The sequence below is a fragment of the Bos javanicus genome, chromosome 8, assembly GCF_032452875.1.
Source record: "Bos javanicus breed banteng chromosome 8, ARS-OSU_banteng_1.0, whole genome shotgun sequence".
NCBI lineage: Eukaryota > Metazoa > Chordata > Mammalia > Artiodactyla > Bovidae > Bos > Bos javanicus.
The window spans coordinates 111,581,291-111,598,601 of NC_083875.1; the positions used below are offsets into that span (position 1 = coordinate 111,581,291).

The 17,311-nt window shown below is 49.7% G+C and overlaps 1 protein-coding gene across 2 annotated transcripts in view; it reads right to left on the reverse strand.

The window, feature by feature from the left end:
- ALLC (allantoicase) overlaps window positions 1-17,311 on the reverse strand; it is a 30,907-nt gene that overhangs the window by 11,637 nt on the left and 1,959 nt on the right. For both annotated transcript variants that reach the window (XM_061426709.1, XM_061426710.1), the window contains exons 2-5: window positions 17,169-17,311; window positions 8,803-8,897; window positions 1,931-1,981; window positions 365-452 (exon numbers count right to left, since the gene is read on the reverse strand). In XM_061426709.1, coding sequence (XP_061282693.1) covers window positions 365-452; window positions 1,931-1,981; window positions 8,803-8,892 — 229 coding nt within the window. In that variant the 5' untranslated portion in view covers window positions 8,893-8,897; window positions 17,169-17,311. The remainder of the gene's footprint in view (window positions 1-364; window positions 453-1,930; window positions 1,982-8,802; window positions 8,898-17,168) is intronic.

Here is a 17,311-nt window from a genome sequence, read left to right on the forward strand (position 1 = left end):
GAATGAGGCTGTTTCCATGGCAATCGGATGGGACCAGAACACCTACTTCAGAGAGGGGTGCTGACATCAAATGCCGCACACGCACCGACCTGTGTGTGCACACGGCTCAGTCTCCTTCACCCACAGCCCTCCTTTTCCAGAGTCTCCTTTTCCTCACAAGTGCCTGCCTGCTCCTGCTCGCATTGATGACCAGGGCTCTTGCGACCCCTCCTGAATTGGCAGAGCCTGCCATTCAGAAGGGACATCTGAGGTGACCGAGTAGTCCAAGGGCCCGTTTTAAAATCGACTCCCAACGTGCACTGCTTTCCAATAGCCCCTGATCTCAAATGTCACAGGAGTGAGTGAACAGTCATCATCGTCTTACCTGGAATCCTTTTCCTTCTGGTCTGCCATCCGTCCATCCATTTCCCAAACTCAGTGTACTCGTGTTCTTTAAAACTTGGGTTGTCCCTCTAAAGCAAAGACGAGCGGATCGTTAACCTTCACGCGAGAGCCTGGGCTCCCAGCAAATAAACTTCTGCCCCAAAGGGACAGATGGGTGGTACAGAGAACAGGGACTGTAGGGGAGACGGAGGACAATGCCCGCATATCTTCATATCGGCTTCCAAGAAAGAAGTCCTACTTCTCTGCAGGCCTTCATCCTTCTCTGCGGGCCTTCATCCTTCTCTGCAGGCCTTCATCCAGGGAACTTGCCACTGGCAGCAAAAGGTAAAACCACATGGCTCATTCCAGGGGCCCCACCACTGGTGCAGCCGCAACCTGGGCGCCTCCTGAAAGGCCATTCAGCAAAGCAAGAAAGGGTAGCTGGACTCCCAGAGCAACCCCGAAAAGACTGGGCAACCAGAATCCGGCCGAGTCTTAGGAAGTGTAGGCTCGATGCTGAGGGTCACTCTGAACAGTCACCCCTGCCCCCACTCCCGTGCTCTGAGCTGCTCCAGGCCCAGCAGTGAAAGTGAGACCCCCGCCCCACAGCAGTCACACGCTGCCGGGCACCAGCTCTACGGGCACCAAGGCCATCACCCCTCTAGCAATAACTCTCGCTGGTCCCACTGCAGGGACCAGGTGGCGGGATTCCCCAGAGTTCCCGTTCTTCCCTACATTTATCAGTATTTTCTGTTTTTAATAAACATATGCCAACGAAGGTCCATATAGTCAAAACTATGGTCTTCCCAGGAGTCATGTACGGATGTGAGAGTTAGACCATAAAGAAGGCTGAACACCAAAGAATTGATGCTTTTGAACTGTGGTGTTGGAGAAGACGCTTTGAGAGTCCCTTGGACTGCAAGGAGATCAAACCAGTCCATCCTAAAGGAAATCAACCCTGAATATTCATTGGAAGGCCTGATGCTGAAGTGAAGCTCCAATACTTTGGCCACTTGATTCGAAGAACTAACTCATTAGAAAAACACCCTGACACTGGGCAAAAATTGAGGTCAGGAGGAGAAGGGGACGACAGAGGATGAGATGGTTGGATGGCATCACCAACTCTTTGAGCAAACTCTGGGAGATAGTGAAGGACAGGGAAGCCTGGGGTGCTACCGTCCACGGGGTCACTAAAAAGACATAACTGAGTGACTGAACAACATTTTTATAACTAAGTAGGAAATACATTTTCCAAAAAATTCAAGCTCTGCAACACTTTTCTTCCCATCACAAGTTATGAACACAATGTGGGGCAGAGAGAAATACAGAGGACATCAGCGACTCCCCCATAGAGCAAAGTGGTCCCAGAATCCTGCGTCGGTCCGCATTTGTCTCTGCCGTCTTAATAGGAGTGGGGGCTAATTTCCACACGTTTCTACTGTTTTAATACCCTAATTCTCTGGGTCACATCACGTGACTCCCAGCCTAAACACACAGGGAGATTTTAATTAGCAGGACTGCGTGGCTCACCCCACCCCAGCACTTAGCAGAGACCAATTTACAGTACCTTTAAAAGATTTTCAGCAGGAGCAAAGAAGTCATCTGTTGCAAATAAAATCTAGACAAAGAAAGAAGTAAAGATAAAATAACCATAAATTTAAAACCATTTTATTTCATTCCCTGGTGAAACATTATGAGATGCAATAAAAAGAAAATGTGAAATTGCCGAGGGGGAGAGAAACAATATGCAATTAAGACACAATGCCTTTTAAATGCTTCGATTTCATTGCCTGCCTCCTCCTTAATCTTGCCTTCCCACCCTTTCCTTCTTAATCCCCCTTACCATCTGGATACAAAAGTGCTAACTTCTTAGAAAGAAAATAAACCAACTTTTTTCAAGAACGGAGGACCCTGGGCTTTGTGATCCTTGTCCCAGAGCAATGGGGAAAAAATTGTCACCAGAGTCACAACTGTGGCTTAGCCAACCCATCCTAGGACGCCCTGCTGGGGGCGGGGGGTGGTCTGTGGTTTGTTTAGTTCAGTCGCTCAGTCGTGTCCAACTCTTTGCGACCCCATGGACTGCAGCATGCCAGGTATCCCTGTCCATCACCAACTCCCAGAGTTTACTCAAACTCATGTCCATCGAGTTGGTGATGCCACCCAACCATCTCATCCTCTGCCATCCCCTTCTCCTCCCACCTTCAATCTTTCCCAGCAACAGGGTCTCTTCAAATGAGTCAGGTCTTCACATCAGGTGGCCAAAGTATTGGAGTTTCAGCTTCAACATCAGTCCCTCCAATGAACATCCAAGACTGATCTCCTTTAGAATGGACTGGTTGGATCTCCTTGCAGTCCAAGGGACTCTCAAGAGTCTTCTCCATCACCACAGTTCAAAAGCATCAATTCTTTGGCGCTCACCTTTCTTTATAGTCCAACTCTCACCTCCATACATGACCACTGAAACAACCATAGCTTTGACTAGACGGACCTTTGTTGGCAAAGTAATGTCTCTGCTTTTGAATATGCTATCTAGGTTGGTCATAACTTTTCTTCCAAGGAGCAAGCGCCTTTTAATTTCATGGCTGCAGTTGCCATCTGCAGTGATTTTGGAGCCCAGAAAAATAAAGTCTGCCACTGTTTCCATTGTTTCCCCATCTATTTGCCATAAAGTGGTGGGACCAGATGCCATGATCTTAGTTTTCTGAACACTGAGTTTTAAGCCAACTTTTTCACTCTCCTCTTTCACTTTCATCAAGAGGCTCTCTAGTTCTTCACTTTCTTCCATATAGGTGGTGTTATCTGCATATCTGAGATTATTGATATTTTTCACAGAAATCTTGATTCGAGCTTGTGCTTCACCCAGCCCAGCATTTCACATGATGTACTCTGCATATAAGTTAAATAAGCAGGATGACATTATACAGTCTTGACATACTCCTTTCCCAATTTGGAACCAGTCTATTGTTCCATGTCCAGTTCTGTTGCTTCTTGACCTGCATACAGATTTCTCAGGAGGCAGGTCAGGTAGTCTGGTATTCCCATCTCTTGAAGAATTTTCCAGTTTGTGGTGATGCACACAGTCAAAGGCTTTGGCATAGTCAATAAAGCAGAAGTAGATGTCTTTCTGGAACTCTCTTGCTTTTTTGATGATCCATTGGATGTTAGCAATTTGATCTCTGGTTCCTCTGCCTTTTCTAAATCCACCTTGAACATCTGGAAGTTCTAGGTTCATGTACTGTTGAAGCCTGGGTTGGAGAATTTTGAGCATTACTTGCAGAGTACATCATGAGAAACGCTGGACTGGAAGAAACACAAGCTGGAATCAAGATTGCTGGGAGAAATATCAATAACCTCAGATATGCAGATGACACCACCCTTATGGCAGAAAGTGAAGAGGAACTAAAAAGCCTCTTGATGAAAGTGAAAGTGGAGAGTGAAAAAGTTGGCTTAAAGCTCAACATTCAGAAAACGAAGATCATGGCATCCGGTCCCATCACTTCATGGGAAATTGATGGGGAAACAGTGGAAACAGTGTCAGACTTTATTTTTTTGGGCTCCAAAATCACTGCAGATGGTCACTGCAGCCATGAAATTAAAAGACGCTTACTCCTTGGAAGGAAAGTTATGACTAACCTAGATAGCATATTCAAAGGCAGAGACATTACTTTGCCAACAAAGGTTCGTCTAGTCAAGGCTATGGTTTTTCCTGTGGTCATGTATGGATGTGAGAGTTGGACTGTGAAGAAAGCTGAGTGCCGAAGAAGTGATGCTTGTGAACTGTGGTGTTGGAGAAGACTCTTGAGAGTCCCTTGGACTGCAAGGAGATCCATCCAGTCCATTCTGAAGGAGATCAGCCCTGGGATTTCTTTGGAAGGAATGATGCTAAAGCTGAAACTCCAGTACTTTGGCCACCTCATGCGAAGAGTTGACTCATTGGAAAAGACTCTGATGCTGAGAGGCATTGGGGGCAGGAGGAGAAGGGGACGACAGAGGATGAGATGGCTGGATGGCTTCACCAACTCGATGGACGTGAGTCTGGGTGAACTCCAGGAGTTGGTGATGGACAGGGAGACCTGGCATGCTGTGGTTCATGGGGTCGCAAAGAGTCGGACACGACTGAGTGACTGAACTGAACTGAACTGAACTTGCTAATGTGTGAGATGAATGCAATTGTGCAGTAGTTTGAGCCTTCTTTGGCATTGCCTTTCTTTGGGATTGGAATGAAAACTGACCTTTTCCAGGCCTGGCCACTGCTGAGTTTTCCAAATTTGCTGGCATATTGAGTGCAGCACTTTCACAGCATCATCTTTCAGGATTTGAAATAGCTCAACTGGAATTCCATCACCTCCACTAGCTTTGCTCATAATGATGCTTCCTAAGACCCACTTGACTTCACATTCTAGGATGTCTGGCTCTAGGTGAGTGATCACACCATTGTGATTATCTGGGTCATGAAAATCTTTTTTGTATAGTTCTTCTGTGTATTCTTGCCACCACTTCTTAATATCTTCTGCTTCTGTTAGGTCCATACCATTTCTGTCCTTTTTTGAGCCCATCTTTGCATGAAATGTTCCCTTGGTATCTCTAATTTTGTTGAAGAGATCTCTAGTCTTTCCCGTTCTATTGTTTTCCTCTATTTCTTTGCTTTGATCGCTGAAGAAGGCTTTCTTATCTCTCCTTGCTATTCTTTGGAACTCTGCATTCAAATGCTTATATCTTTCCTTTTCTCCTTTGCTTTTCGCTTCTCTTCTTTTCACAGCTATTTGTAAGGCCTCCTCAGACAGCCATTTTGTCTTTTTGCATTTCTTTTTCTTGGGGATGGTCTTGATCACTGCCTCTTGTACAATGTCATAAACCTCTGTCCATAGTTCTTCAGGCACTCTCTCTATCAGACCTAATCCCTTGAATCTATTTATCACTTCCACTGTATAATCGTAAGGGATTTGATTTAGATCATACCTGAATGGTCTAGTGGTTTTCCCTACTTTCTTTAAGTCTGAATTTGGCAATAAGGAGTTCATGATTTGAGCCACAGTCAGCTTCCGGTCTTGTTTTTCCTGACTGTATAGAGCTTCTCCATCTTTGCTGCAAAGAATATAATCAATCTGATTTTGGTGTTGACAATCTGGTGATGTCCATGTGTAGAGTCTTCTCTTGTATTATTGGAAGAGGGTATTTGCTATGACCAGTGTGTTTTCTTGGCAGAACTCTTGTTAGTCTTTGCCCTGCTTCATTCTGTACTCCAAGGCCAAATTTGCCTGTTACCCCAGGTATCTCTTGACTTCCTACTTTTGCATTCCAACCCCCTATAATGAAAAGGACATCTTTTTTGGGTGTTAGTTCTAGAAGGTCTTATATGTCTTCATAGAACCATTCAACTTCAGCTTCTTCAGCATTATTGGTTGGGGCATAGACTTGGATTACCATGATATTGAATAGTTTGCCTTGGAAACCAACAGAGATCATTCTGTCATTTTTGAGATTGCACCCAAGTACTGCATTTTGGACTCTTTTGTTGTCTATGATGGTTACTCCATTTCTTCTAAGGGATTCTTGCCCACAGTAGTAGATATAATGGTCATCTGAGTTAAATTCACCCATTCCAATCCATTTTAGTTCTCTGATTCCTATAATGTCGACATTCACTCTTGCCATCTCCTGTTTGACCACTTCCAATTTGCCTTGATTCATGGACCTAACATTCCAGGTTCCTATGAAATGTTTTTCTTATAGCATCTGACTTTACTTCCATAACCAGTCAGATCCACAACTGGGCGTTGTTTTGGCTTTGGCTCCGTCTCTTCATTCTTTCTGGAGTTATTTCTCCACTGATCTCCAGTAGCATATTGGGCACCTACCGACCTGGGGAGTTCCTCTTTCAGCATCCTATCATTTTGCATTTTCATACTGTTCATGGGGTTCTCAAGGCAAGAATACTGAAGTGGTTTTCCATTCCCCTCTCCAGTGGACCATGTTTTTTCAAAGCTTCCACCATGACCCGTCCATCTTGGGTGGCCCTACACAGCATGGCTCATGGTTTCATTGAGTTAGACAAGGCTGTGGTCCATGTCATCAGTTTGATTAGTTTTCTGTGATTGTGGTTTTCATTCTGTCTGCCCTCTGATGGAGAAGGATAAGAGGCTTATGGAAGCTTCCTGATGGGAGAGACTGACTGAGGGGGAAACTGGGTCTTGTTATGATGGGTGGGGCCATGTTCAGTAAATCTTTGATCCAATATTCTGTTGATGGCTGAGGCTGTGTTCCCTCCCTGTTGTTTGACCTGAGACCAAACCATGGTGGAGGTAATGAAGATAATGGCGACCTCCTTCAAAAGGCCCCAAGCGCACACTGCTACACTCAGGTCCCCCGACCCTGCAGCAGGCCACTGCCAACCCATGCCTCCACTGGAGACTCCTGGACACAGGCAAGTCTGGGTCAGTCTCTTGTGAGGTCACGGCTCCTTTCTCCTGGTCCTGGTGCACAAGGTTCTGAGTGTGCCCTCCAGGAGTCTATTTCCCAGTCCTGTGTAAGTTCTGGCGGCTCTATGGGGGGGTTAATGGCGACCTCCTCCAAGAGGGCTTATGCCAAACCCAGGTGTGCTGCACCCCGAGCCCCTGCCCCTGCGGCGTCCACTGCTGACCCGGACCTCCACAGGAGACACTCAGAGACAGTTCTGGCTCAGTCTCTGGGGGGTCTCTGGGTCCTGGTGCACACAAGGTTTGTTTGCTCTGTCCAAGCATCTCTGGCGGGGAAGGGGTTTGGTTCTAAACACGATTTTGCCCTCCTACCATCTTGCTGAGGCTTCTCCTTTGCCTCTGTGGTTTGTTAACCAAAGCAGAATGTTTGTTTGGCCACACCTCATGGTTCGGGGGGGGGGGGGGGGTTTAGTTGCCCTGTCAAGCAGGGATTGAACCCTGGATATGGCAATGAAAGAGCTGAGTCCTCACCACTGGACTCCCAAAGTAGAACACTTTAGAGAGTGAGGTGCAGACTGGCTGCTGGCCACTCCACCAAGCCTGGGGCCTGGGGACCCCTGTGGTCTGGGAAAGAGTGTCCTGACCTCTGAGCCCAGCCAGAACCTAAAAGGCAGGGGAGGGCCTAGCTGTCTGGGAGCTGCTGGTTGTCTGGTTGGCCAAATCTGGGGGCCGTCTCTGTGTGACTGGAAAGCATAGGATTTGGAGTGAAGCGCACATCAAAGGAAGGTGTCATTAGCATCCAATTAAAATAAATTAATTTAATAATAAAAAAGGAAGGTGTCAGTGAGCCCAGATTTGCTCAGTCGTCTCCAACTCTTGTGACCCCATGGACTGTAGCCCACCAGGCCCCTCTCTCCATGGGATTCTCCAGGCAGGAATACTGGAATGGGTTGCCATTTTCTCCCCCAGGGGACCTTCCTGACCCAGGGATCGAACCCACGTCTCTTGCGTCTCTTGCATTGGCAGGCGGGTTCTTAACCACGAGCGCCACCTGGGAAGCCCATACACAGAAAAGGGCTAAATTCCTTAACTAAAGATGTCTGGTTTTCTTTTACAAATAGGAATCTTTTGATCTTGTGATTACATGGTCTTTGTTGCAAAACCCCTACATTTCCTGGCTCCCCCCTCACCTCTTCGGAGCCGTCCGTAGAGCCAAGTGAGAGGCTGTGTCCAGGGCCGAGGCCCTCAGTTTTGTCTCCGAATAAAGCATTGTGCTCAGCTTTCAGGTTGTGCGTGGTTTTGTCTGTTGACATCTGCCTCCCGAGGACGCAGCTCGGTGAGCTCACCTGGGCGTCTCTCCCCTGCTCAGGGCCTGCAAACCTCCTCTAAGGCAGAGACCTTCCAGGCATGGGGGGCCTTGCTACCCCTCCAGGCTCCTGCCCTCACACCCCACATCAGTTCCCTTCCCCTCGTCCTCTGTCTGACCCTCCCCATCACCCCCCTGCCTTACAGGCTCCTCTCCTGACTGAGGGCTCCTTTGAGCATCGCTTCCCTGTATGGTCCTCCCTCTGCTTCCCCACCCTGCATGACAGATGTGGTCCTGCAGCGCCCTGTCCTGCTTTGATGCCAGCCCTGGTCTGCATGTCTCCCAGCAGAGCCTAAGCTCTTGAGGGTAGGTCTGTAGCTTACCTGGAGCCTCATGTTAGGTTCTCACGTGATTCTCATACTGAAGTCTGAGGACCACTCCTCTGCCCCATAAGAAAACACACTACGGGGTGGAGAGTTCTTTTCACAGGGGCAAAATGTGTGCTTCCAACCTCGGGCAATGCTGCCCTGGTCATAATTGTCACCAATTTAAGGAAAGTTCCCTGGGAGACTTTCACAGTAACGGGCTTCCTTGGGGAGGCCAGCCTTCTTCCTGATTCCTGTTGTTCCAGTTCAGGTCCCCACAGTGGTCAGCTGGAGCCTCAGCCTGGGTGCATTAAGTACAACACTTGTCCCCGCCCTGAGACACCCTGCTTACCTTTCCTCCTACAAACTCAGATGCCAAGTCAATCAGCTGCGTGAAGTCTGGAGGCCTGGCCACTCTTCCTTCCCTGGGGGAGTCAGCCATGCTTCCTGCAAGGATAAAGGCAGGCTGGGTCAGCCTCTGGGTGCCGAGTCTCAGGGAGCAAGGCCCTCATCAGGCCCGCAAACCAAGGCTTGAGCCATTCAAACAACACACGTGCCCCCCACTGGTTGTGGGGGTACCCGCTGGCTCAGGGTCCCTCCCCAGCAACTTTGCACAAAACTGCATTGGGAGGGAACTAGAGCACGGCCCCCGCGTGAACCTTCTAGGAAGAAAATACACAAATTCTGCAGCCACAAAATGCAAAATGTCATTATTCAAGGAGGAAAAAATGCTTCAATGTAGAAAAGAACAATTTGCCTTGAATAGTTTTGAGGTACATTCAAAAAACACATACTGGGCTTCCCTGGCGACTCAGTGGTAAAGAATCCGCTGCAAATGCAGGAAACACAGGTTCAATCCCTGGTCCAGGAAGATCCCACACGCCTCGGGGCAGCTAAGCCCGCGCGCCAAAACCAGGCGCCTGCGCTCTAGGACCCAGCCGCAAAGACAGACCACACGCCCTTCCGGCCGCGATCCTCGAGAGACGTCACTGCAGTGAGAAGCCCCGGATCGCCACAGCTAGAGAAAAGCCCAAGCAGCAAAGAAGACTCAGCATGGCCCAAAATAAGTAAACCTAAATAAAATTATTTGGAAAATAGCCTTTACAGAAAGGCTACTTTGAGACATTAGAAAACAATCTCACTTTAAAAAACAAAATGTGTTTTGATTCCACGTGTTTGTCTTAGTATGAATAGAATGGTAGATTTCCAATTAAAAAAAAAAAAGATATACAGGCAACAAAGGTTTAGAGTATAGCACAGGAAACTATAGTCAATATCTTGCAATAATGGAAAATAATCTGAAATATATGTGTATATGTATAACTGAATCACCTTGCTATGCACCTAAAACATTTTGTCAACTATACTTCAATAAAATATATATATTAAGAGCACACACACACACACACACACACACATATCGAGCAGCTGGGCACTAGACCCTGGTGGAGGCGGGCCCAGAAAACAGGACAGACCACCCTCCTCGTCCACCGTGCCAGGCGCCCAGCCTCTGGGGCTTGGAGACGTCTGTTCCTTCTGCCAGGAAGTTCTTCCCGGCACCTGTGCAGCTCACCCGCTACCTCTGCTCAAGGCCCGGCTGGACTGTCACCTTCTGGGTGCAAACTGCTCCTGCGGTGCGGTGGCACCTCCACCCACACCCCCACCCCAGCACTGCCAACGCCCCCACCGCATCTGTCTTTGTCTCCACAGCACACAGACCTCTGTGGGATTCGCCTTCTTGTAGGTTTTTATTATCTTCTTTCCCAGTTAGATGGGCTACGCTCCATGAGGACACTCATGAGCCAACTCATCAGACAAGACCCTGATGCTGGGGAAGACCGAGGGCTGGAGGAGAAGGGGGCGACAGAGGATGAGATGGCTGGACGGCATCACTGACTCCATGGACATGAGTTTGAGTGGACTCTGGAAGACGATGAAGGACAGGGAAGCCTGGTGTGCTACAGTCCATGGGGTTGCAAAGAGTCGGACCCACCTGAACAGCTGAAAAACTACTGAGGACACTGATTTTTTTTTTTTTTTGGCCCACGGGTGTATCTGCAGGGCTTGGAATGTTGCCAGCCACATACAAGATGCCTGACAAATACTTGCTGGATTAATGAATGAGTGAATAATGCTTTCTTGATTTGTGTGTTAAAATACTGATTCCTCAAATGGACTAAAATCTTCCCAAGGATGAATAGGTGCAGAAGAAAACAGGACATTTATTTCCTGACATTTATTTGAGTCTACGATAGCGTCCTACACAGTTCATTTATTTTATCTGATTTTAATCCTCAGAACAACCCTGTGAGTTTGGTATTCACATCTTACAAACAAAATGCCTCTTTGAGAGGCCGAGTGAACTGTCCAAACCACACAGCTGGGGAGGGAACCCTATTTCCAACCCAGACAGGTCCTGACATGACGGATATTTGAGAGCTCTCAGCCCGCGTCAGAGTCTCAGAAGGGATGCTCACGCATTAGTGTTAGGCTTATCCAGTGGCTGTAGCTGAAGCTCCCACGGTGGCCAGGCCCACGGCCACACGTGGGACTGACCCCTGACCCTTGACCCCGACCCCTGCTCTCCAGGGGGTGATAGTGGAGGGCAGACACAGCAGGAGATACAGAGACAAGAGGTGTCCTCCTGGGGCCCCCTTTAGGAGGGACACCCGAGCTGGGCACCAAGGAGACGGAGCGACAGAGAGCACTTGGCCGGGTGGGATCCGGGGCCTGGGGGCTGGAGAACCGCACTGGTCCAGACCTGCATGGGGCAGCCTGGAAGCCCTGGCCACAGGTGGCTATTCAGCGAATTTTAAAGAATCACAAGTGAATAAAATGTAATTTTAAAGAATTACAATTGAATTACAAGAATTGCAGTGAATTTTAAAGAATTACAAGTGAACAAAATAAAATTTTAAAGAATTACAAGTGAATAAAAGTGAATAAAATAAAATTACAGTACAGTTCCTCTTGTACTGGCCACATTCTGAGTGCTCATAGCTGTGCGTGACTCCCAGGTTGCCTGGTACACAGAACTTTCCATCCACTCAGGACATTTACTGGCTGGAGAAGATAATAGTGGGCAGCCCACCCGTGTCCCCCCCCCCCCACACACACACACGCAGTCTCTAAACCTTTAACGCCAAAGGACAGGCAACACTAGCCCACCTGGTAGACGTGCCCTCACGGCCGCTGATCAAATGCTTCTTCCCGGAGCGTCCCTGCCATGCCCCGGGGTAGCCGTCAGAGCTCACATACTCGGCTCTGCTCAGCTCTGCCGGCAGCTCAGGATATTGGGGGCTCAGAGGGACGAGGCAAGGCCAGGCTGGGAGCAGACCCGTCCCAGACTCGGTGGGTCGCTCAGATGTCCCCCCGACCACTACCACCACGACAAATCAGTCTGTGTCCCGCATCTTGAACAAAACCCACAGGGCCAGGACCATCATGCACACTCAACAAAGACTTGTGAGTATTTCATTTCCTTAGCTAATTACGGAACATGTGAGTCACCCATTGTTTCAAACAGGCTTGGCTTTGTTTCTCAGTCGGTTGCAGTGAGCTCGAGACACCCCAGGACAGAGCATCCGCACGTTTGCCTGAGTCAGGGATGCAGGGTTCCCGGCCCGGTACCCCACTGGATGGGAGGAGCCCGGCGTCATGGCAACACAGGCCCAACCCACACGGAGCAGGCATCGCTCTGCCTCCCTGCCTCCCTGCCTCCCAGGGAGCTGTGGAGGATGGAGAGCGTTCTTTTTCATCTTAGCCGTCTTTTATCTTTTGCTGTGATGCGCCTCAGACTACACAAACAGTTGGTATGACATGCGTCGACCAGAGGCTGCAGATTCAAGGGAGAAAGAGATTAAGGGGAAAAACATTTTACACTTTTTTCCTAAATATTGGAGTCACCGCTTCAGGTTCTTCCAGCCCCACCCTGAAAACCGGCACTCCATTCAGACAATAAACACCGCGGCACAGCACTTGTTTTTAAAAAAGAACACCCCCTAACACAACATTGTTCACCAACTATGCTCTAATATAACAAAAATTTTTAAAAAAGGGAGAATGCCCCTTCTGAAAATGAATGTTTCCATTTGGAAAATACCTACATAAAAAGTCCTTCCTGGGGGTACATTGGTCAGTGTAGCCGCACCCTCTATGGCTAACGGGTAAAGCCGCCGAAGCCAACCCTCGTCCGTCTGCAAGATACAGGCAGCGTCTGGGGCCACCAAGCCAGATCTTTTAACGTGGTCTGTTTCTCAAACGGGGTGAGCACACTTTCCTCGAGTTCGTTACTATATATATGTCGCAGAGTCGGACGCGACTGAGCGACTGATCTGATCTGATATATATATTCATCAAAAGTGAAGTCGCTCAGTCGTGTCCGACTCTTTGCGACCCCGTGGACTATAGCCCACCAGGCTCCTCCATCCATGGGATTCTCCAGGCAAGAATACTGGAGTGGGTTGCCATTTCCTTCTCCAGGGGATCTTCCCAACCCTGGGATCGAACCTAGGTCTCCTGCATTGCAGGCAGATGCTTTAACCTCTGAGCCACCAGGGAAGCCCCAATATTCATCAAAGGGCACTTCAAAAACAGCTGGAAGTTTCCGAGGCTGACTTCTGCTTTTCCCCATGAACTCTGCCATTTGGAAACATCTGTTTTAGTTGGCAGAGTAACCTTGGCTTGGGGCAGAAATTCTCCATGGCGTCTTTCATAGCCTTCGCTGGAGGCCACGTCTGCCCACTTCCTGAGCCTGCACACTTGGCTAGAACTGAGGTGTCACGTGGTGACCTTACAGCTACTCCAAGACTTAGTGACTTAAAGCTTTATCATTCTCTTGGCAAACTCCATTAACAGGTAAGATTTCGCTACTCAAGTGTGTTTAAAATGTGTTGCATTGAAATAAAAGAAAAACAGATCTTTGTGAAACACTGCAGAGGAGTCAGGACAGAGAGAAATCTCGGAGGAAAATGAAACTCCCAACCCAGTTTAATAGAAATTGCAGGGGCAGAGGTGGGGGGTGTGAAATCCAGCCCCCTGTCTTCTCTTTAGACACTCACAGCTTTTCCTATGATCCTGTGTTTAGACAAAACATCCAGCCCTTCGAACAGGTGAGTCACTCAGTCCTGGGTTCTGAGCACACAAGGTTTGATGCAGTGTGGTGTCTATGTGTGCTGTGGTTGCGCTAAGATGGCAACTATCTGCTATTTGAACCATTTGAGTTTGAAGCGAATGAAATCTAAAGCTCAATGCCCCTTATCCGAACAGCCAGAAGACAGATTTCCGTTGCTGTAGAAAGTTCTAGTCAAGATGGAGGTGTGTGGATGCAAAGCACATTGCTGCATGTTATAGGAGGACACTCATTATTTTCATGCCTTTTCACGAATGACCTTGGGTGTAATAGCGACTTTCAGTAAGTCTCAGAAGTCTTTAACAACCTCCCACCAATGCAGGAAAGCCAGAGCTAACACTTCAGAGCTGCCTGTGGGCTTCCTGCAGTTGGAGACCTCCTAGGTGTCTCAGAGTTAAAGACCTACTAGGTGCCCCTGAAGTTGGAGATCTACTAGGCGCCAGGCACGGCGCTCAGACCATGACACAGGCTCTAACGCCCATGAGCTTCTTACAAGGTGGCCGTGTCTGTCCCCACGTTCCCCAAGGATACCATGCACATCCAGCCCCGCTCGGTCTAGGCCTGGGGAGTGAGCTCAGACCATCCCCTGCAAAGCCAATGCTTCTCGCTCAGGGCTTGTCAGACATGAGGCCACTGGGAGGTCGCCGGCGAGCCAAGGGCAGCTGCCCACCATGGCTACCGGGCCTCCCTGCACAGACGCCTGCACCCCAGGCTCGGGCCCGCTCTCCACCCATACTTTGCTCTCCTGCTGCACAGCCACCTGGTCACGCCTCCTGGGGACTGAGGACCCCACCACCAAGCCCCGCCCTGCATGAGATCCTCAGCTACGTCTGAGTGTGAGGGCACAGAACTCAGCCACCAGCCTCATTCTGTTAAATACGAGTCCAGGCTCGCTCTGCCGGCTGCATGAGGCTGGGAAAGTAAGTTTATTCAGAAAGCCAGCTGACCGAGAAGACGGCAGGCTAGCGCCAAAAATCTTAGCGGGGTCTGGATGCCAGGTTCTTTTACAGATCAGAGATTGGGGGGGGAGAGATGAGGAAGCAAAGTCAAAAGGCCATTAGTCTTGCACACATCTCCTAGAATGGCAAGCCTGCCTCAGCCAGGGGGTGTGTTCATTTCTTCCTTCCTGCCATCCACAGGTGGAGAAGACTCTGAAGAAGACACTTTGGTTTAACAGGCAGGCAGAGAGGCAGGGTTCTCTGAGGCAGGCCATTCTGTCTGATTATAATAACAAAAGCAATGAACAGCAAGCCAAAGAAACACTTCCAACACGGACCCACAATTGGCTGCTTCTGTGCAAAAATTCCGGAGAAGGCGATGGCACCCCACTCCAGCACTCTTGCCTGGAAAATCCCATGGGCCGAGGAGCCTGGTAGGCTGCAGTCCATGGGGTCGCCAAGAGTCGGATACGACTGAGCGACTTCACTTTCACTTTTCACTTTCATGCATTGGAGAAGGGAATGGCAACCCACTCCAGTGTTCTTGCCTGGAGAATCCCAGGGACGGGGGAGCCTGGTGGGCTGCTGTCATGGGGTCGCACAGAGTCGGACAGGACTGAAGTGACTTAGCAGCAGCAGCAGCGCAAAAATTCCAGTTCTGGAAGGCCAGCGCTTGGCCTCCCAGGCTGCTCGGACCCTGGCCCCTTCCTGTCCGTGGGCCTCAAGCACCCAGTCATCAGTCTGTCTGTCGCATCAGCCATCCACTCCCAGAGCTGCTTCTGACAGCCAGCTGGGCACGCTGGGCGCTGAGGATGGACACTAAACTGATCCCCCTTCTTTCAAAGACGTCGCTGGGAGAAGAGTGGGTGGGATGGAGTGGGCGGGGCTGAGCACGGTGGGTGCAGAGAGGGCCTCATGTCAGGGGGCTGTGGGTGGGCGTTGCCAGAGCAAAAGTGAAGTGGGCTGAGATCCCGCAGAAACAGACAGGGTGCGCCCCATCTCTGGAGATGCACACACAGGGCCTGGGGACTGTGCCCACGGGAGGCTCCCTCGTGGACTGGGTCTGAGTCCAGTGACGGGGACCCGTGAACACACACCTCCCACTGCCAGAGGGGGTCCAGTGATGGGGACCCAGGAACACACACCTGCCACTGCCGGAGGGGGTCCAGTAAAGGGGACCCATGAACACACACCTCCCACTGCCGGAGGGGGTCCAGTGACACCGGGACATGGGGAGACAGAGACACCGGTGCCCGTGGATGGTCTCAGTAACAGACACATGGCGGCCCGAGTGCCGGCGCAGCCCACCCACCCTCAGTGGGCAGAAGGCCCCCTCCCAATGTCTGCTCCTTCGTCCCAAAATATACCTGTGTCCACATCACCTCACATGGCAAGAGGGAGTTTGCAACTGTGACAAAGGTTATAGACCCTATGAGAGGGAGGGGAGTCTGGGTGGCCCGGGTGGGGTTACCCTAACCACCTGAGACCTCTCGGGGAAGCAGCAGGTTCTCGCCCCTCGTTGTGGGGGGATGTCCATGGCTCTGAGACTCGGGTGCTGCGGGTCCCCCAAACTCAGCTCATGGTCCCCCACTGTTTCTACTGATGGAGGAGCCCCCAAACCTGACTTCTCCCATTCCCACCCGCTCAGACCACCTGCTGCATCCACCTCTACATCTAACTACTAAATACGGAATTCCCTTACCTCTTCATTTAAAATTAGCTTTTAATTAATTCTAGGAAAAAAGCAAGACCTCCTCTAAAAGGAGCTGTGACTGAGGTCAGGCTGCGATGCTTAATGCATAGGCTAAAGCTTTTCAGGCAAACTGCAACTCAGTCATCAGAAATCAGGAGCGTTATATGGGTTATTCCAGTGCAAGGAGGCCATTTATTCCCTCCCGATGGAAAAAGCTTAGTCCTTAAATTTCATACAGTCAAGAGCTATTTCCCTTTGGGATTTGCCCTAAAATGGGAAGGTGCTACGGGGTGAATCTAGGAAATGTGTGTGGAAGGTCTTTGTTCGAGGAGCCAGCCAGGCTGCGCTGACAATTCAGAATCAACAGTGACTTCTGTCATCACTGTTGATAAGTCCTAATTAAAAAAAAAAAAAAAGCCTCTGGCCAGAAGTATAAGGTTTATAGCAAAACAGAAGAAAATAGAAGTTTATTGACATGTGGACACAACTAGAGTCAGTGTGGGCAGTGACACAGAATGCCCCAGGTAGGCACTGAGACAGTGACACAGAATGCCGAGGTGGGCACTGAGAGCCCTGGTGAAAACAGCTGGGGATTTATTCAGGTTTTTCTCAGATGTGCGGCTCTCCTTTGGAATAAAGTTTCATCTCACCCATGGGCTTAGTGCTGTCAACGTTTCTGTAGTTTTGTAAAGACCAAAATCAAATGATTTGAGCCCCAGCAGAGCAGGACCAGAGTCCAGAGCCGCTGAGCGCACTCAGGCTGTTCCTGGCTCTGCAAACACTGTTCCCGGGGTTTAGCCACCCCCGACACTGAGCATCTGCCAGACCCGTCCCACCCTCCCCTCTCACGGGGGTCAAACACTCGTGTGCTAGTAAGCTCCTCTCTGCTGCCCTGTTCTTTCCACAATAACAACTTAAAAACAACATGTTGTTTATCAACGGGCCTCTGAGCTCACCAGGAAGGAGTCTGAGGCTCCGTGTTCAGGATCGGGTTTCTTCTGTCCCACAAGCCAGCCCAGGTCTCATGGCGCTCAGGTGCCAGCAGGAGAGAATTCACAGTTTCCCAGGGACGGGCTGTGCCTGTGTGACGTCACAAGGG